The sequence below is a fragment of the Vitis riparia genome, chromosome 19 (genome assembly GCF_004353265.1).
Source record: "Vitis riparia cultivar Riparia Gloire de Montpellier isolate 1030 chromosome 19, EGFV_Vit.rip_1.0, whole genome shotgun sequence".
NCBI lineage: Eukaryota > Viridiplantae > Streptophyta > Magnoliopsida > Vitales > Vitaceae > Vitis > Vitis riparia.
In genome coordinates, this window is record NC_048449.1 from 12,197,280 (window position 1) to 12,218,822 (window position 21,543).

General features: G+C 35.3%; 1 protein-coding gene across 1 annotated transcript; it reads left to right on the forward strand.

Annotated features, from left to right (window-relative positions):
• Positions 1–19,144: 19,144 nt before the first annotated feature.
• Positions 19,145–20,554, forward strand: LOC117908212 (ribulose bisphosphate carboxylase large chain). Its single transcript, XM_034821853.1, has 2 exons — positions 19,145–19,745; positions 20,520–20,554. Exons 1-2 carry the CDS (start codon positions 19,328–19,330, stop codon positions 20,552–20,554), a joined length of 453 nt encoding a protein of 150 aa, XP_034677744.1. The 5' UTR covers positions 19,145–19,327.
• Positions 20,555–21,543: the final 989 nt, after the last annotated feature.

Consider the following 21,543-nt stretch of genomic DNA (forward strand, 5'->3'; position numbering starts at 1 on the left):
ATTGATATTTTCTTATTTGGGATTTAATGACTTCTTGAAATTTTAGTGAAATGAATGTTGACTTTGAATGACAGGAATGGTTTCAACTTCATGGATTCTTGCTTTCTTTTTTTTGATTTTTCTATTTTTATTTTTTATTTTTTTTATTTGGCATGAGGAAACTTGGGGAAAGTGGAGCTGGAAGACGTCCTTAAGGATGGGGAATATCTTTGGGAAGGTGAGTTGGCAACACGTGGATGTTTGCTGGTTCTCTCTCGGGCTAGTGAGTAGTTTTTTCCATGTAGGTGGAGCCAAGGGAAGGTGCAAAAGATGCTCATGGAAAATGACCACACCGATTTTGGAAGGGTGGATTCAGGGCATGGAAGAAAGATATAAATGGTGGATGAATAAGGATGGTTTCTGGAAAAGATATAGAGAAGGATAAGAATTTTTTTTAAAAGGAAAGAGGAAGACACATAGGCTGGTAGATGAATGAGGATGGTTTCTAGGGAAGATACAAAGAAGGATCATAATTATTTTTTGGGAAATGAATGAATGACAATAGGAGGACAACAATCTCCAGAGGAGCGTGAGGATTTAAAAAGAAAAGAAGGTGCAGCTGCACCATTCTATGGTAAGGAGAGGAGATCTCTATAGGAGCAGACACCATTCTAGGGCGTGCAAAAGGTGTAGGCGCACCATTGAAAGGTAAGAAAAAGGTGTAGTCGCACCATTAAGGGTGATCTCTAGGGAAGCGGGCACCATTCTAGAGTGTGAGAAAGGTGCAGCTGCACCATTGAGAAAGAAAAGGAGAGACAGTCGGGCTAGTGATTGGTTCTTCCCATGTTGGTGGAGTCAAGGAGAGGGGAGGATATCGAAATGAAACGGAGAACTGTTGGAAGGGCTTTTGAGGATGAGAGTTTTGGTTTCTTTCAATAGAGGGGGTGAACGATCAACATTGCCACAACTTGAAGGGGGAAGATCCAACATTCTGGAGTAGGAAGGATGATCATCTGATTGCACCATTCTCCAAGCAAGGGAGAAGAATCCTCTCCGTCTTTCATTTCCAGTATCAGAGGAGACGCCATCTCCATCTGGAAAAAAAACTTACCAGCAACACCGTATCACACTCTCATCTCCACCACTCCACTGTACCTTCATAGTCGTCTCTATGACCACCACTAGCCATCCATGACACCACCCATCGACATCAATGACTGCCAATGCTGAAAATCTCACGCCGCTCATTACTGCTGCTCACTTGTAGCAACCCACCTGCTGCTAGTTTGCACAAAGAGTTGTTGTTGATCTACACTACAACCTGTAGCTGCATGACCCCCATAAACTGTATCCACCATCAGTCCATGCATCAAGTCTTCATCCCCACGACCGCCACATTGAGGAGAAACCAGTCCATGAATCAATAGAGCCTCCATGGGTGGCACTTCTAGGCACCATCTCCATCTCTGGAAAGAGAACACACCACTCCTTTGAAGAAAGATTCAACACGCATCTCCACGCAAAGGAGATTCACCCACACGACTGCCACTTTGGGAAGCATATAGTCCACACACTTATCCAGTTGGGTAAGCCGATTCTTCCCTTATATTTTATTAATAAGTCAATACAATTAATACAATGTGTTTAAGATCCTCTTTGAATTTACTGTAGTACATTTGTAAGTCATCATTAAATTTGAGTTATATCTATTTATTTATGTGTTATCTATTTATCCATTTGTTAATAAGATTGATTCTATAGGTTAAAGATTTAGTTTTAAAATTTGTTTTGGTTAGTTTTAAATTTAACTTTAGGTTTAGGTGCTCTTATAAAATTTTAGTTCGTGAAAATAATTGATCATATGTGTTAAGGATTTGATTTTAGATTTGCCTTAATTGGTGTCTAATTCATTTTAAGCTTAGATTTCATTTTAGTAATATAAGTTTATTTAGAAAATTGATTCCATGAATTCAGATTTTGTTTTTAGTTTTCTTTCATTTAATTTGATTCATTTTAATTATTTTATGTGTTTTTACAATTTTAGGTCATTAATAAAATCAATTCTATATTTGAAGGTGCATGCCTTTAGTTTACTATGATTTAGTTTCACACATTTATTCAGTTTAGGTATTTTCTATAATATCAGTTCATTAATAAAATTAATTCTATGTTTGAAAATTATTGTTTGCCATGATTTAACTTGGTTCATTTTAATCAGTTTAAATGCGTTTTTGTGTTTAATTGATCACGTGCTAATTTTTTATTGTTATTCTTAATTGATGTATTTCTTGAATATTAGTCCTTAATTCTTTGTGGGTATCTCGTTAGCCTATTTGATCTAAGTTTGAATAGTTTTTTGCTTTGGTAGTCTCTGGTAAAATTTACTTTTTGGAGGCCATTAGAAGATAGTGAAGATTGGCCTCCATTCTCACCACTTTAGTTTGCTTGGTTGTCAACAATTTTACTTTGTGATTTCATTTTCTTTTGTTTTGCTTGGTATTCTATTTCTTATGTTTTGTTGTTTTCAAATTAATTTCTTTTATTTTAAAATAAAAAATAATTTTCTCAAAAGATCCATTTGAAAATCTATTTAAAAAAAAATTCATTTAGAGTCCTTAGAATCAAAATCTCATTTTCTTAAATAACATGCGACCATGTCTTGATCGGTTTTCATATTTCTCAGTTTTCAATAAAAGCTATGGTTTTGAGTAAGACGTGAATCCAAGCTTGTGGTCCCAAATAAATGGGATAATTCTAAGCTTGATTTGTGTATATGAATTGGGGCATTGGTGAAACCCCTACATAATAAATTTTTTTTTTCGAAACTCATCTTTGCTGCCATCTTTGCTACTTGTTGAAATCATATCTATCTCTTTTTTAGGAATTATATACAAGATGTATGTGATAATTGACTATTTCGTACACTTTGATCATTTTTGCTATGCTAATTAGATAACAAGCTGTAGACCTTCAATTTTGTCCCTTTAGCACATGTCTTCAAAATTCATTTTCAGTGCTCCACGGTAGTTCCTGGTGGCCCATTACTACTCATACGACTTACCTTTCTTGAGCCACCTCGGAGACTCTGGTTAAGGGATTGCCTAACTCCTTTACCGTGACCCTTGGCAGTTTTGATTTAGACTTAAGCTTTCCATTCCTTTTTAGGATAGTTCTTAGGCATGTTTAGGCCACTTAGACAATATCTCGATCACTTTAGGACACTTAGATTCACCTTGACCCGCTTAAACCCACCTAGGCACCTTTTAGCCTACACATATGTCACTTGGGTCACTTAGACACCTTTTTTCAGAATAGGTCCACTTAGACATTTCGTTGAGGCTCAACATTTTATTATTATTTTTATTTTTTTATATAATATTATTATTATTATGGCATGTATGTGATAATTACATTTATTTTAGCTATTCATTTTTACTTTTACTTTTTATTATTTATTTATTCATGTATTTAATTGTCTTTATTTTTATTTTATTTATTTATTTACTTAATAAAAAAATTGCTTGAATTGTTTATACTTTAAATATGCATGTGACCTCATTATTGAACGAGAAATGATATTATCTAATCTCTCCTTATTCCCTTGTTTTTTCTTTGAAATCATATTCTATTTTATTATTAATTTCATTAGTTTCTTAAATTTTCTTTTATTTATTTATTTATTTATTTTTGATACTCTTATTCTATGCTATTTTGCATGGGGAGAGGAATTTTAAAGAAAAAGATGAAGCTGATGCAACTGTCACGTGAGGAAGGCATGGGAGGTCAGGCATTTTTGGAGGCTCCCTGGAAGTCTCTAGAGAGGATGATCCTTCGTGATGAACACGTGAACATGGAAGCATGCACACCACGTTTGACCATAGAGTGACAGCTGGATATTCCTCCTAGGGAGCTGGGTACTTCAAGACTCGGCTATGGGAAATGCAGGAAGCATGGGGCATCATCAGCTGAGAGAAGACAAACTTTCTTTATAGTAGTCCTCTACATGTCTACACTTCATCGCGACCAATGGCACACCGGCTGAGGAGGCACATCAAGAACGCATCCACTGGCAGTGCCGCCTCTGTACCCGGACTTCTTCTTTGATAACAACACCGACGCTGCCCCGCATGGAACCTTCATGTCTGATCCAGGTTCAGAAGGCGTCGGTATTGATTTCTCCTCCGCCCTCAGCCAAAACGATCAGTCTCCGTCTTTCCGCGTCTTTGATCTCCGATCCTTCCTATCTCCCTCCGGCGACGATGAATCCAACCAGTCTAGGTCGTTTGATAGCCTGCTCGTCGACGTTCACGACACCGTCAAGGCGAAATCGGCCATTGACTGCAACTGGAAGAGCTCACGTCCCAATGTCCTCATTTCTCACGAATCGAGCGAAAATGAGATCTGCGTTCTCCACGTTGGCTTCATTCATTGATTTTTGTTGATTCTTGTGATGAAGATGCTTGGTTCTTTATGGCGGTGCCTCCGATCTTAGCTTCTTGGATTCTAGAGAACAAAGAGGAAATAAGGGATTTTTTTCGTTCTTCATCAAAGGAATGGATTTGGGCAGTCTTGAGTCCGCATCCATTGTTCCTTCTTGCGTGTTTCCCGTCCATAGTTAATGGCTGAACAATTCTTGAATTTCCAGTTACGTATTCATGGGTCCTTGGCATTATGTTCATTTCTGTTGGTAATGGTCGTTTGCGGAGGACGACTTCATTCATGGGGACAGTTTGGGACAGTTCTAGATTGGGATTGAGGAGACTTTCTGGGCTTATTCTCATGAGATGGGCAGCTAGGGATGGAACGACTCAACTTCTTGGTTTATGGCTCTTTGGTGAAATTGAAGATCAATATTCATTTTTTCAAATTGTTTATGAGGCTGAAATTGATGCCATTCTCTGTCATGTTGCCACGGATCCGGGGATTCGAGAAGGAGACTTATGGGTTTCTATGTACATGGTTTCTTTGAAATATAATGGCTGTCCAAAAACACTACTATAGGAATGTGAAGAAGACACGGTCTGCGTGTATGCACTTTCCTTATCCATGTGCATTAAAAAAAAGGAAAGGAAATAGAATATTCAATAGAAGGAAGGTGCTGCCACATAAAAAATGCAAGAGAGATTATTTTCTGGAGGTGGAGAGATCCACAGGAGGAGAGATATTTATTTTGGCCGAAACAGAGAGAGGCAGGCGGGGCAAGCGGAGGATATTCTGGAGAGGACAGAGAGAATAGAGTTTTTTTTTTCTGGGAGCATAGAGATCCACACGGAGAGGGGAGCCACCTTAACGCATCAAAGGCAGATTTTTTTATAATACAGGTGAGTTTTTTTTTTTTTTTTGAAATAGTTTTGATTATTTTTGTTCGTAATTAATAGGTCCATGCTAATTTTGTTTTAATCCATATGATAGTTAAAATTTTTTTGTGAGTTTAATTTAATTAGTTTTGTCTTAATTTACTCCTTAGTTTAGTTTTGCTATTGATTTTGATTTCTTAGTTTAATTAATTAATCTTTTTAGGTACAATTTAGGTTTTGATTTGGTTTATTAATTTATTCTATTCATAATCTTAATTCAATTGTTTGATTAAACCTTTAGAAAGATTGCATATTGTTTTTCCGATTTCGATTATTTTGATTTGATCCCTATTTAATTTTGATTGATTGCTTCGGATTGAAATGGTTTGAATTTTATTCATTCAGTTATTCATGTACTTACTACTCTTTTAATTACTTGTTATTCATTCATTTATTCGTTGATAAAATTGATTTCATGCTAGAAAGTTCATTTTTTTAGTTTACTCTAATTTAGTTTGATTCATCTATTTAGTTCAAGTACATTTATAATTTTAATTCATTGAAAAATTGATTCTATATTCGAAAGTTTGCGTTTTTAGGTTGCTTTAATTTAATTTGATTCATTATATTTAGTTTAGATATTTGTTATAGTTTAGTTCATTAATAAAATTGATTTCATGTTAGAAAGTTCATTTTTTTTTTTAGTTTACTCTAATTTAGTTTGATTCATCTATTTAGTTCAAGTACATTTATAATTTTAATTCATTGAAAAAAATTGATTCTATGTTCGAAAGTTTGCGTTTTTAGGTTGCTTTAATTTAATTTGATTCATTATATTTAGTTTAGATATTTGTTATAGTTTAGTTCATTAATAAAATTGATTTCATGTTAGAAAGTTCATTTTTTTTTTTTTTTAGTTTACTCTAATTTAGTTTGATTCATCTATTTAGTTCAAGTACATTTATAATTTTAATTCATTGAAAAAAATTGATTCTATGTTCGAAAGTTTGCGTTTTTAGGTTGCTTTAATTTAATTTGATTCATTATATTTAGTTTAGATATTTGTTATAGTTTAGTTCATTAATAAAATTGATTTCACGTTAGAAAGTTCATTTTTTTTAGTTTACTCTGATTTAGTTTGATTCATCTATTTAGTTCAAGTACTTTTATAGTTTTAATTCATTGAAAAAATTGATTCTATGTTTGAAAGTTTGCGTTTTTAGGTTGCTTTAATTTAATTTGATTCGTTATATTTAGTTTAGATATTTGTTATAGTTTAGTTCATTAATGAAATTGATCCCATGTTTGGAAGTTCATTTTTTTAGTATTCTTTGATTTAATTTGGTTCATTTTAATTAGTTTATGTGTTTTTATAATTTTATTTATTTATTGATAAAATTGATTCTTTATTTAAAAGTTCGTGTTTTTTTTAGTTTAATTTAGTCAAACTCGTTGCAATTAGTTTAGGTACTTCTATAATTTTAGTTCCTTACCTGAATTGATCCATTTTTAGTTTTTGTTTCAAAATCATTAATGTAAGATCCTGATCACCCTTATCTAAATTTATATGCTTTTAAAATCCTAGCGGTTGGTTCATAAATCGATACCTTGTTAGTTTGTCTAATTTAGAATGTCTTGCCTGTTAGTGATCCTTCACTTAATTTGATTTTCTTTCTGAGGCTTTTGGAAACTCATGAAGATTAGCCTCTATTCTCACCTTCAATTTTCTTGGTTGTCAAAAATTCTACTTTGTGATATTGTTCTCTTTTGTTTTGCTTGGTATTTTGATTCATACACTTTATTCCTTTCAAATTAATTTCTTTTTATATAACACTATTCTCAAAATCTTATTTCCTTAGAATCAAAATCTCATTTTTTTTAAAATAATGTGCAACCATGTTTTGATCGGTTCACATCTTTCAAATAAAATTACAGTTTTGAATAAAACACGAATCAAAGCTTGTGGTCCCAAACAAATGGGATAATCCTAAGCTAAACTCGTGTATATCGATTGGGGAATTGGTGAAACCCCTACATAAGAAAATCTTTTCAAAATTTATTTTTGTTGCCACATTTGACACTTGTTGAAATCACGTCTATCTATTTTTTAGGAATTATATACAAGATGTATGTGATAATTGATGATTCTGTATACTTTGATCACTTTCGCTATGCTAATTAGATAACGAACATGCTAGGATTTCTATATTTTATTATTTGTTATCTAACCCCTTACAACTTGAGGAAGCACGTTACAAATTATCTATGCTATCCAGGTATGTCCTCTATCACCTACTTTCTGAATTATGTGAATATGCTTGTCATTGTGAAATAATGCTTATGTCTAATAATGCTTGAGTGTTCTGCTATATATGTTTCATTGTTTGATTATTTCTAATAAAATACATGCTGGATGATATATTGTTTAAATTAACTATCGATGTTTTATGATAGCGCTTGAGAAGCGGTCCAGGTACGCATCCTAACCTTTCTTTATTATGATTTGATCTTGTTTGGCATGCTATTTTTTTGGAACCACCTAGCCTACTTAGGTATCCATAAATAACCGATTAATTGCCACATTCCCCTTAACTTTGTTAGTAGAGACCTTTTTAGGGCTTAGAGGGGTGCTACCTCCTAGAGGTACCTTCCCAATAAGTAACCTGATCCCCGGATCAAGACTCGGGTTTTTCAAAGACATGCCTTTTTTCCAAAAATTATGGAGTCACATTTTAGGGTTTTTCTTTCTTGTTTTATTTTCCCTTTAAAATAAAAATAAAATAAGTGGCGACTCCAACTTTTCTAAAATTAATTTTTCACAAATAAAAAGCGAGTCTCGCCGATCGAGTGGGGACGCATGTGAAAAATACGGGTCCACACAAGCATACTAGGATTTATTTATTTTATTATTTATTATCTAACCCTTTATGTCATGCGGAAGCACGTTACAAGTTATCTATGCTATCTAGGTACACCCCCTATCACCACTTACCTTCTAAATTATGTGAATATGCTTGTCACTGTGAACTACTCCTATGTTTGATAGTACATGGGTGTCTTGATATATTGTTTCATAGTTCGATTATTTTTTATAAAGCGCATGTTGGATGATATGCTATGTGAACTAACTTTGATGTCTTGTGATAGCACTTAAGAAGCAATCCAGGTACGCACCCTAAATCTTCTTTATGATTTGTGATTGGTTCTTTTGTTTAGCATGCTATTTTTTGAAATCACCTTAGTCTACCTAGGTACCCTCAATCAACCAATTAATTGTCATAATTCCCTCAACTCAGCTAGTAGAGACTTCTTTAGGGCTTAGAGGGGTGCTACCTCTTAGAAGTACCTTCCCAATAGGTAACCCGATCCTCAAACCTTGACTCAGGTTTTTCAAAGACGCACTTTTATAAAAAATATGGAGTCACTTTTTCAAGGTTTTCTTTCTTGTTTTATTTTCCCTTTTAAAATAAAATAAAATAAGTGGTGACTTTGAATTTTCCAAAATTAATTTTTTTTCACCAATAAAAGCAATTCTAGTCGATTGAGTGGGAGCGCACGTGAAAAATGTGGGTCCACACTACGACTTTTGTAGTACTCTGGGTATCATCCTCAAGGACTAGCTTATGGAAATTGTCAATACTAGAATAAATGAATTGCTTTCGTTTAAATCTTAAAGTGAAAAACACTATGAGAATAATGAGAAACTAAGTAAAAGAAAATAAATTAATAACAAAATGGATATTGATTTTATATTCGATTGATTCAAGTTTGGGGCTTTCCACAATCCAACCTAGTGTATAGAACTTAGAGAAAACCAGAGTCTTTTAAGTAATATGACCTTAGGGTTTTGGGATCCTTGGCTGCTCGTGATCAAGTTGAGTTCTATAACACAAAATTGCATTCGAAACCTAATTTTTCTTTTTTAAAATGAATTCCTAAAACTATCAAATGAATGAGATTGATTACTAGTTTAAGATTTGGCTTTTTAACCCTTTCTACTTCTTATAGCTTTATTTTGGGGCAAATAATGATAGAGAAAATGAGGATAACTAATGATCAAGAATTACCAAGAATCACTAGTATTGGGTAATAACCTACCGTATCATTCCCTAAACTAACTCATAAGGATAGGATAAAAAAATGATAAATTGTCACCTAACCAATAATTTATCTCATAGTTATAATAATTTACCCATTGTCCCTATAGGTTTCATAACCCTTAGGTTTTCATGCTTTAAGCCCCAAGTTGGCTCTTAACCTTTCATGGGGGTGATGTCACATTCACAATCCATAATAGGGTAAAAATCCATAATTTGAATCAAAAGAACCTAAAAAAATATATTTAATAAAGAAGAAAAAGGAAACAAACCAAAGTTCTCATCTTCTTCTACCTTCAATGTCAAATTCTCTGGAAAAAAAAATCTAAGATCCCTAAAACCTAGAGCTAAGAGAGTTTAGATAATATCATCAATTACATAACTTGTGGCACACTCTTATTGGCCACTTACTACAAAAATAATTACCTAAAAATGATTAAAAAAATAATAAAATGGTGATTTCTAATTGTGTGGGGTCCATTTAGGGTTGATGGAGTGCCTTAGATACCATTCCCATGGTAGAGGAGGCAAAACATCAAAGTGGCAGTGGGTGAATTTGAAATTGGTGTCATTTCGATGTGGATTTTGAATTCATAAGTTGAATTTCGAAATCATTTCGAAATGACCCTTTAGCTTTGTGCAGTTGTTTTCAAATGGCCATAACTTCTTCATTTCAGTTCTGATTTGCACATTGTTTGAAGTGTTGGACTCTTGACCTCCCAAGCTTCAAAACAATATACTGTATGTATAAAATGGACTCCAAAAAATGCTCCAAATTTTTCCTCAAAGTCAAAGTATATATTACCATCAGATTTTTGAGTTCTAAATTTCCATGCAGCTAAATCTTACTTCATGCCTCATTTCCTATGTTTTCTTGCCTTCTTTCTTACTCCATTATGGTCATTTCTTATCTTCCAAACTCATGATATCTTCATCTTGTCTTTCCTCATGGTCCATGAGTCATGACTCACTAATTTTCTCATTTAACCCTTTCTTGATCTTTCAAAATCTAAAGTGATTCAACTTGCACCATTTTCTTCCTTTGAACCTTAGCATCGATTTAGGTCAAGATGGGTGATTTGAATGTCCTTTGGTGCACAAATCATATCGAATATGTGCCATTAGAGCACATATTTTGGCTCCAATCATCCCCATTAACTAAACTTAGCTAGTCCCTAGAAAATGAAAAGAGTAAAGAAAAAAAATGAAAAGTATGTAATGAGATTCATGAAACCATATTGACTCAACATAACATGTTTCACACAAACATACCCAAGTAGTCAAAGTTCTTAGAATTGAGCAAAATGAAACAAGATATGAAATTTCTTAGTTTCTCACCTTATCTTCCTATACATAATTGTGCATCCATGTTTAGCATTCCCCTTAGTGCCTTTTGATTTTCCCTTGATTAGTTCTTTCCACCTAAACCTCATGTGCTTAATTTTGGTGTCCCCTCATAGTATTTTTCTTAAGACTTTTCCTAAACTCAAACTTCATCATTCTTTAAGTTAAAGGGAAAGGAAAATTCATTTTGATTTTTCTTTCTTAGTTTAGGAAATCTCCTTCTATATGGCTTAATAGGGATCCACTAGCAACTCCTGAGTTTTAACCCAAGGTACCAGGTATTGAGAACCTTTATAGGCCACAAACCCCTCAGGTATCACCCTAGCTCAAGGTAGAACAAGGTCGAATTTCCTAAACATTTATTTAATTATTTTAATTTATTTATTTTTTTTCAAAATTGAGTTTAGTTTATGTTACAAGCAAGATGCTGATGACTCCTAACTAGTCAATTTCGAGCACCAGGGCTTGAAGACACAAGGCCATTACCTTCTCAGATAATTGCTCAATCTTAAATCAGTCATTTTAATTTTTTTCATCAATTTATTTATTTATTTTCATTTTCTCTTTTTTTTTTTTTTTGCTTAAGAACAACTCCTTTTAAGCTAAAGAAATTATCTTAATCAAGATATCATAAGGGTATATGTGCTTTGTGTGTGATTTGAGTCTTAAATAGAAAATAACCATTAAAAAAAATAGAAGATATTCCAAGCATTCAACCTAACTATTTTTGCACTTAAAGGCATATAAAGATAAGGTAAGTGAACTAATACTCTTGCTCTAACTATATTTTTTCTCAAATTCTAAATAAATAATATTACTTAAAGTATTCTCATGCAAAATAAACCATGTGTTACCAAGGCAAATCAAGAATCTCATTAACTAACCAAAGATAACATGCAAGCTTTTGAAAAAAAATTAGGACTAATAGACCTTCCCCCTCAACCTAAATTACACATTGTCCCCAATGTGTAGGATATTGGGTCATAAGAAAAGAAAAAGGGAGATGTTACCTCAAGATCATCAAGTGAGAAGTTTGTTATGAGGACTTCATATACACTAGTCTTACACAAAAGCAACAAGATTAGTAGCAAAAGTATGCATAGAGAAAAATATAAATGGTGAGAATCTAAAAGAGAGTATAAGAGTATCAGTATGCTCCAAAAATACCATAGTGTATACAACCATATCAAATAAGGTATATATAGAAATGAACATCAAGCACCAATGATAGGATTGAAAACTCCATCTATCTCCTCCAACACAAGGGTGGCTACCTAGTCAATATCCTCCAATATAGGTGTAGTAGCCTGATTAGTGATCTCCATGATAGGTGTAACGGCCTCGCCAACAACCTGTACTATAGGGGGGTCATCCCTAATAATGATGTCCACACTAGTGTCAGTAGCATGAATGAAGATCTCACCATCGACCTGTCTTGCAAAATCTGGAATATCAATAGTCGAGGTAAAAATCTTAGTTGTAGCATCACCTGATGTTTGTAAAATAGGCATGGTCTCATGGGCTACTATTGGTGCTCTAGTGTTAGAGCTAGAACCAATCACCTCTATGCTGCCATCAACCTCTAAGTTGGTATCGGTTGGTGTAACAAAATCTCCCCTCTGTCTAGATGGAATAATTAAAGAAGTGAGTTGTTGTATAGAAAAAGTGAGGTCATCCATCTGAGTCTCCATCTTACGTAGGCAAGCATCAATGCAAGAGTCCATGGACACAAATAACACCTGAAGTGTGTCTAGACGAGCCATGATTGATAAGTTACTCAGGGTAGCATCAACAACCTGAGGTTGTGAAGGTTTAAGAAAATCAGAGACTGGTATTACTGGTGTAGAAATAGGAATAGCAGGCTCTGAGGCACATGAAAGAGGTGGTGGAAGAGGAATAGAAAGTATTGGTAAGCTCATGTCAAAAGTAGAAGTAGGTGAGAGTGGGCTCTCTGTAGTAGATGGAAGTGGAACAATAGGCAAAGCTCTCTTTCGCTTAGTGCCATGGGTAGTTAATTGTGACCTTGAATGAATCGTTCGAGCCCACTGATCGATAGCATAAGTGTGAGAAGCCATGCGACGATCAAACTCAGGTAACTGGTGTCCACGGCAGAACAAGTAGTATGAGAGCAACTGAGGCAAAGGAATGAGATAGCTTTGATATGAAGCTAACTATTTCTCCTTGACCTTCTGAAAAAAATAAATGATGGTATCCATGATGAATTGAGGTGGACTCCACCACTCGCTTATGTACATGTGATATAATTCCCATAAGACTAAACCAGAGCACTCTGTAGAGTGTCAAAATGGAAAATGTTGGTCTAAATGACCTGATCCACAAACCATAAGATATGTGGCATCTCAAGGTGAGTGATGACTGAACGACAACAAGTACCCTAAGGTGCTAGTATACGTGCAATCCTGGAAAAAGCTGGTCATGACTAAGGTACAAATCGGGCTTTAGGAGGAATGGATGATGGTAAACTAAAGGCTATAACAATGGTCTCAGTGGAAAGAATATTAGCTCGTTCTCTAATATAAAAATTAAGCTCTTGGTACCCCCCCTCTCCAATCCTCGAGAGTAGAGAAGAACTCTCGTACACTAGCAGCATAAAAATATGGGGAAGGATCCATCAATGCGAGAAAATAATATCAGTCGAAGAGACACATGGACTATACAGTGGGAACATAAGTACTAAATTCCTTTATGTCATAAGAGAACACTTGATCAAACTCCTGACGAGATAAGTCCACCTTAAGGGCATCATCACAAACTCTTAGAGATGGAGGATGTGTTGGGCTTAGAGTAAGGGGAGTTGCCCATGGATGTGGAGGAGTGGTAGTAGGCCTGGTGGTCTTAGGAATGGTTGAGCAATCAAAACAGGCCTTCATCCTAGCCTCTACATGCATAGATTCAGTCCTCTTAGTGGTTGGGCGGTTAAAACGAGCCTTCGTCCTGGCCTCTACATGCATGTCTTCAGTACTCTTAGTGGTTAGGTGATCAAAATGAGCCTTTGTCATGGCCTTTACATGTTTGGCTTGATGAGTGACATGTCTCTCGGTAGGCTCACTAATCATTACACCACTTTAATTTTGGACAAGAGCTTGGGCATGCTTTTGCCTTGGGGAATGCTTAGTCTCATTGTCACTTTGAGTAACAACTTTCCTTATCTCGAGCCATCTGAAATAAATGTCGAAAAATAAACTAAACTTAAAAAAGGGAAATAAATAAATAAAAATAAAAATAAAAACAAAAACTCATAAGGGTTAAGAAAACAATCCAAAAAAAATTGGAAGCTCATGAAATTTATAGATTCATATGAAACGGTGATAGACCATTCCTAAAATATAGGAGAACATTCAAGGTGTCCAATAATGATGAAAACATGAGTCTTTGAAGCCTTAGATGAAATCCAAACAATACCTAAGTTCAAATATCATGTGATAAGGAAATCAAAGTGATTGGTTAGCTTAGGAGAATGTGTAAAACATAAATGAGGCAACAATTATGCAAAACTCATGGAAAAATAAGAACTTTGCTCTCAAAGTATTCTAAGATGTTCAACAAGCCCTAAGAATCATGTAGAAAAAAATTCAAAAATTTTCTCCATGTATAAACCAAAAATTTTAACACCCTAAATTTCCAAGCAAAGCAAACGAACTGTGTATAACCAAAATCAATCTTGTTGCGTTACACTTAGGTTTTTGGGGGTCAAGCTCCTTGCTGAGTTCGTGAGGGTCGGGGGGCAGCGCCCTCTAGAATTTTTTTTTTTCATTATATTTATTGTTTTTTATTTATCTATCCAACCGGAACAATAGAAACCCTAAACAATGTTAATGAGAGTTGGGTAAAATTGCATTTTATATGGAAAAACACCGCACAACGAAACCATAAAGATCAAGGAAAATCCATGAAAAATAAATAAAAAAATGAGTATGAATGTAATGCGTACCTAGAATGCGAAAAACCCACAATGAAACCCTAAAATCTCCTTCAATGGAAGCTAGGATGATGAATAAGGGAAGAGAAAACAAGGGGAAGAGGAGATGAAGTGGCCTAGAAGTGGAAATGACTGTTTGTAAAGGAGTTTAGGTGATTTCGGAGATAGCTCAAAATAGAAATTAAGTATTTTGAATTAGATTTTTGGTTAAGAAAAGTCATTTCGAAATTTATCTATTAAATTTCAAAATAACCTTATTTCGAATTCGTTAATTAATGGTAAAAAAAATTGCCCATTTTAAAATGTAACCATTGGATTCGAAAACTACCTTATTTCGAAATGACTCACTATATACAAAAACATTTCAAACACCTCATTTCGAAATGTAAAAAACAAAAAATCATTTCTAACTTGGGCAAATTTTGAATTCACTTTTTGAAGTTAAAAAATCACAATTCTAAAGCAAAAGTTTCAATTTTGAAAAGCCCATCATTTCGAATATGCTAAATGTAGCCTCAATACTATGTAAAAAACCCGTTTCAAAATTTCCACTAATGATTTCGAAAATAGCTCCATTTCGAAATGGCCCATTGTTGATTCCAACTTCTATTTCAAAATAGCAATTTTTTTTTTTTTATTTCAAATTTGCCTTCATTTCGAAATAACTCACTATGAGTGTTGAAGTCCATCTCAAAGCATCAAAATTGCTCATTTCTAAATTCAAAATTTATTGTATTTCGAACTCATTGTTTGTGAGTTCAAAACACCTATTTCAACATTTACTAGTGATTTCAATATCAATCTCAATTTGAATTCACTTTCTGTAGATTTAAAGTTGCAATTCCAAGACACGAATTTTGAATTTGAAAGGATTATAATATTGAAATCGCCCATTACTGGTCTCCGAAAGTGTCATCTCCATTTGAGATTTCAAATTAAAAAACAAAGGAATTTTGAATTCATCCACTATAACTTTAACCCTTTATCATAAAAATTTAGGATTTCTCTCCCAAGGGCTATTCAGTTTTGTATTTCATCCTTTGTTTTCAAAGTTCACCAATGATCCTCACAAGTAAATTTTTGGGGGGCCTATGGTCTTAAATATTATTCAACGTACCTGTAGGAGCTTTGTCACCTTAAACACATGTGAGGCTTACCTTTTCACTCCCTTGAAGTTCGAATTTACCTATATCACTCGAATGTTTGCAAACTAAGTTGCTACAACTCATAAACTCATTAATAAGTTAGAAACAACTAAAAAAATGCTAACCATATTGCTAATTGATTCGTTCCCAATTGTTGTATCAGCTGATTCATGTCCTCTCAATGGTCCCTGACAACGGTGCCATTTGATTCATGTCCAGCTGGTGTTCCTTGATTGTGGTCCTCAGACGGGAGTAATCAACAAAATTTATAACCTATTACACTATGTACTAGGATAGCCTCAGCTAGCATACCATAGTGGATCTAGGATCGTTCACTGGGATGGGTTTTCACTTCACAATTGATATTAATTTAAAGCTGAATTGGTGCTTTTTCATTTCAAGGTTAGCTTTAAAAGAAAACATAAAGATGTTTGAGTGAAAAAGGTTTGGTTTTAAGCTAGATAAAAATAGTAACCGATTTTACTAATAAAGAAAAATGTTTCTTGGAGTTTCAGATCACTAGGCTTAGATTCCTTATACAAAAAGGGAGTTCCGGTCACTTGAATCTTTTCCTCGCATTGGGGATTTAACATATAGTTATTTTCTGAACCGATGTGGTATAGATGCTTCCCCTTAATGGGTTCAAACACTAAATTCCTCTCACCGATGCATATTGCAATGGCTTGTGCCTCTCACCTAGCATTTTCCATTCAAGGTGATCCTTAACCTTGGATTTCCTTTCACAAGCTCGCAAGAGATAACTAATGGATGTCTCCTTAGAGTCCAAAAGCTTACCTAGTGTTGGCTATTCTAGAAAATCCCACCTTTAAGTCACCTCCCAAAGGCTCGCAAAAGGTAAACTAGTGCATCTCAATGGATGGAGATCACTTGCCTTACCAAGTGTTGGCCCAGGTGATTTAAAGGCGTTTTAAATTAACTAAAAACATAGAAATCATTAACGGGTCACACTTTCTCTTCATTAAAAGCTGAAACAACAAAACTTCCAATTTTTGCATGTGGAAACTTACCCGGTTTTCTTCACTCCAAGAGACAAAGAGCCTAGCCACTCATCCTCTGAAGAAACATCCTCAGAGTTTGATTTGCTAGAAATAAAAATAACGAGAAAACAAGAATATATAGGAAAAGCAGAGCAAGTGCTCTGTAGATATATTTCTTACTATCGTCGATTACATATCTGATATATGATCTATTCCCTCATTTCTTTACATTGGTTCAAAGATATATATATATAGAGAAGATATTTTCTAAGAAATATCCCAATAATATCTTTGACTGATTACAAGGAGAAAATATCTTGAGAAAAAAATCTAACTAAGTCGGTTGCAAATATCTGAGTTTACACAGGTGGATTTCACAAGGTGATTCACATGTTGAATTATCCATTTTGCAAGTTTGAACTTTGGTTTTGCAACTTGGAGGTGATTTCACAACTTGGAGATGATTCTGCAACTTGGAGATGATTTGCAACTTCATTCGCAGCTTGGAGGTGATTTCGCAATGTGGTTTGCAACTGCGAAGATGGAGGCATGGGCTGCGAAATGGCACTCGTGTGTCAAAGGTGGGTTTCGCAGCTCATTTTGCAGCTGCAAAATGGACTTTGGGTTGCGAAATTTTGTAGCTCATTTCGCAGCTGCGAAATTTCGCACAACTTGATGCAGTTGTCTTCAAACGGCCATAACTTCTTCATTTCAGTTCCGATTCACACACCATTTAAAGCGTTGGACTCCTGAATTCCCGAGCTTCGAAAGACATATAGTATGCATAAAATGAACTCTAGGAAGTACTCAAAATGTGTCCAACAGTTGTTGTCCTCTTGAATTTCTTCATGTTAGATTTCTCTCTTTTTCCTCCTTTCATTCTTGATTTACTTTGGCAAAGAACTACGAAGCTCCCAAGCTTGAATTATTCATGTAAATGAGCTTCCATTTGCTTTGCCATGGATTATATAAAGCTCTCCCTCATCTTAGATTGCTTTGGTGATCAAAAAGACCAAAACTTAACACAATTTGATTAGAAATGATTGCAAGGGTCCTTAACATGCCAATTGAGTTAAAAGGTAATAACTACTACTCAAAAGTGTTTAAAAGAGTTAATTACAAGCTATAAAATAGCACTTTTTGAGTAGTAATCACTCCCCCCAACCGACATATTGCTAGTCCCTTAGCAATGAATGAGAGAAAAAGAAAAATAAAAAGTACTATAATTTACAACATAATGCTGATCAAAAAACAATTTTCAAGTGGCATGATGATCTAACTCTCACATGGAACATTAAAGAAATAAAACTCAAACTTCAACAAGAGTTATCAAATAACTTGTCTAATCACAATTCATAAAGAGAAGGCATTATGCAAATTTACGCTTCAACAAGAGTTTCCACTCCCAAAGGGTCAAACCTTACTCTTCCACAAAAATCTAAGTGTTATTTATTAGCTTCCAAATATAGTATGTTGAACTAATCTCTCCCCCCAACCTAGTTCTTTTTCAAAGCTTAGCAAACTGATCAACCTCCAATAAGCTAGGAATGCACCTCTTTTATTTCACACTTTTTTTCATTGTAGGAGTACAAGGCTTAAAGGTATTCTTTTCTAAATTGTCCATGTAACGGGGGTCCATTGATGACTCCCAACCAATTAAGGTTTAGGGCATCAAGCTTTAAGGATCTTTCAACCACTAACTCCTCGGATTTTACCCTGGACTTTTGAGAATGAATTTTAATACCCAAGCACCTACAGTATGTTAAAACTCCACCTATTCACCCTTGTAACGAGCATTGAGGTCAGTGACTCCTAACCAATGAAGGCTTAGGGCACCAGGTTTTAAAGATTTTCACCATATACCCCTCGGACCTTGCTCAGGTTTCAAGGCAAGTAAAACATTTTTTTTCTTTTTTTTTTCAAAGGCTCATTGGCCTATTACTATTCTCTTTCTTTCTCTTCATTTTAGAAAGAATTTTAAAAGAAAACAGCTAGTTCAGCTCGTCATATATAGGGTAAGAACCCCCAGTAGAGACTGGTACGATTCAATTCAACATTTTGTTTGTTCGGGTTTGATTGTGTCGTAGCTCTATAATTCGGATTAGGTTTCTCGTTGGATGAACTGCATTGCTGATATTGACCCCAAAAAATAAAGGGTAGGTACAGCTAGTCCGTGAACAGCCAACCATCGCACTGTAAAAATGGGATAGGTTCGATCTAAGCTTACTAAGAGGGGGGCCTCCTAAAAGGATCTACTAAATGAATCGAGTTGTGCCAAAGGATCAAAACGGCCAGGCCAGTTATTCATGGAATTCCTTGTCACATATGACAGAGTATAAAATAATAATGTATTTGGCGAATTAAATACCATGATCTAATAATGAACCATTCTGATTAGTTGATAATATTAGTTGAGAATTTTGTGAAAGATTCCTGTGAAAGGTTTCATTAACACCTAATTCATGTCGAGTAGACCTTGTTTTGTTGTTGTGAAAATTCTTAATTCGTGAGTTGTAGGGAGGGACTTATGTCACCACAAACAGAGACTAAAGCAAGTGTTGGATTCAAAGCCGGTGTTAAAGATTACAAATTGACTTATTATACTCCTGAATATGAGACCAAACCTACTGATATCTTGGCAGCATTCCGAGTAACTCCTCAACCTGGAGTTCCACCCGAAGAAGCAGGGGCCGCGGTAGCTGCTGAATCTTCTACTGGTACATGGACAACTGTGTGGACTGATGGACTTACCAGCCTTGATCGTTACAAAGGACGATGCTACCACATCGAGCCCGTTGCTGGAGAAGAAAGTCAATTTATTGCTTATGTAGCTTACCCTTTAGACCTTTTTGAAGAAGGCTCTGTTACTAACATGTTTACTTCCATTGTGGGTAATGTGTTTGGGTTCAAAGCTCTGCGCGCTCTACGTCTAAATGAGGTCAAAGGTACCAAGTCTAAATTTTCCTAAGTCAAGAGGGAAATAGTCTTTCATCTTATAATCGGAACCTATTGTGCACAGTGTGTGAATAGCTTAAAGTGGAAGAACTAAGGTTGAATTCAATAGAAGTTTCAACAATTCATCAACTTTAGTAAGCATAATACAAACTCTAAATCAAGTAAAAAGACAAAAATTCAATTTCTCCCATTTCATTTTGAAAATTCTTCCTTAATAACCATGGAGAGTAGAATAAAAACTTTAAAAAATTTAAAAATTAAGCAAAAAGCAACTAAATTACCAAAATAACTTAGCATTAATAACAAAGCTTCCTTCCTCAACTCTCCTCCCAACCAAGCTGAACATTGTCCTCAATGTGACAAAAGCGATTGAAAAATAGGGAGGAAGTGGTACCTCTTGAGTGACATGGAGTCTGAGTCATATAGGAGAAACCACATGTTTAAAAAAAAAAAAAAGAGTTAATGAGTAGAGGAAATAGAAAAATGCCAAGTTTAAACAAAAAATGATGTCTATATATGATGTATCATCAGTAATACATCCAATCCTAGAATATAAAACATCAAAACATGGAACTATGTATACTAATATAATATGTAAAGACAAAAAAGTAAAGAGATGATCAAGTAATGGTAGGGTCCTGTGGAGCTGATGCATCTATGGTGGCCTCTTGAGTAGGTTGGATCAGGACTTTGACCTCTATTCTAGTAGTCTCCTTAGGTGGCATAGTCTCCTCAGCTGGAGCTATGGGCTCTGATGGTTTAAGGAAGTCAGAAATGGAGTGAGAGGCTTCGTGTGTGATCTCAGGGTGCGCGGGTCTTTCCTCTTCAAATGCATGGTCGCGTAGCTCTGTTGGCATTTTTGTAACTTCCCTTGGCTTTGCAAGGTGTTTTCGCAAACCCCTCCTCCGTTTCACAAGTCAATTTCGAAACCTGGAGGTGATTTCGCAGCCATTTTGAAGCTTGGAGGTCGTTTCACAGCAAAATGGTGATTTCGCAGCCATTGGGGGATTTCGTAGCCCATTTCGCAGCCAAGGGCCAATTTTGCATACCATTTCGCAGCCAAATAGGTGATTTCGCAGCCATTCTAAAGCCTAAAGGTGATTTCACAGCCAAAGGCCATTTTCGCAACCAAGTGGCATTTTCGCATCCCATTTCACAGCCTAAATGTGATTTCACAGCCAATGAGCATTTTTGCAGACCATTTCGCAGCTGCGAAATGAGGGGGTGGGATTGCGAAATGGCACTCTTGTGTCAGAGGTGGGTTTCGCAGGGGGTAGCTATGGGGCTGCGAAATCATTTCTTAGCGGAGGGCCATTTTCGCAGCCAAAGGGGAATTTCGCATAGGGTTTCGCAGGCCATTTCGCAGCTGCGAAATGGGGTTGGGGGGTTGCGAAATGGCACTCGTGTGCCAAGGGGGTGTTTCGCAGCTGCGAAAATTTTCACAGAAGGGGGTATGGGGTTGCAAAATAATTTTGCAGAGGATGGTCGTTTTCACAGCGAAAGCTCAATTTCGCAGATGGTCCCTTGTGGCTGCGAAATTATTTCGCAGTAGATGGCCATTTTCACAGGGGGCTATTTTGGGCTGCGAAATTTCGCAGACCACTGAATTTTTCTTACTTTTGGTTCCTGTTGGCTTCTTTAAACCTTCCTTCACCTCTTTTGAAATTCCTCCTGATTTTGATCATCCAAAAACCTATGTTAAATCAAAACAAAGTAAAATTAAAGCATTGAAATCAAAATTAAAACAAGTAATAAAATAAAACAAAAAGATATGGACTAGCTAGTCTT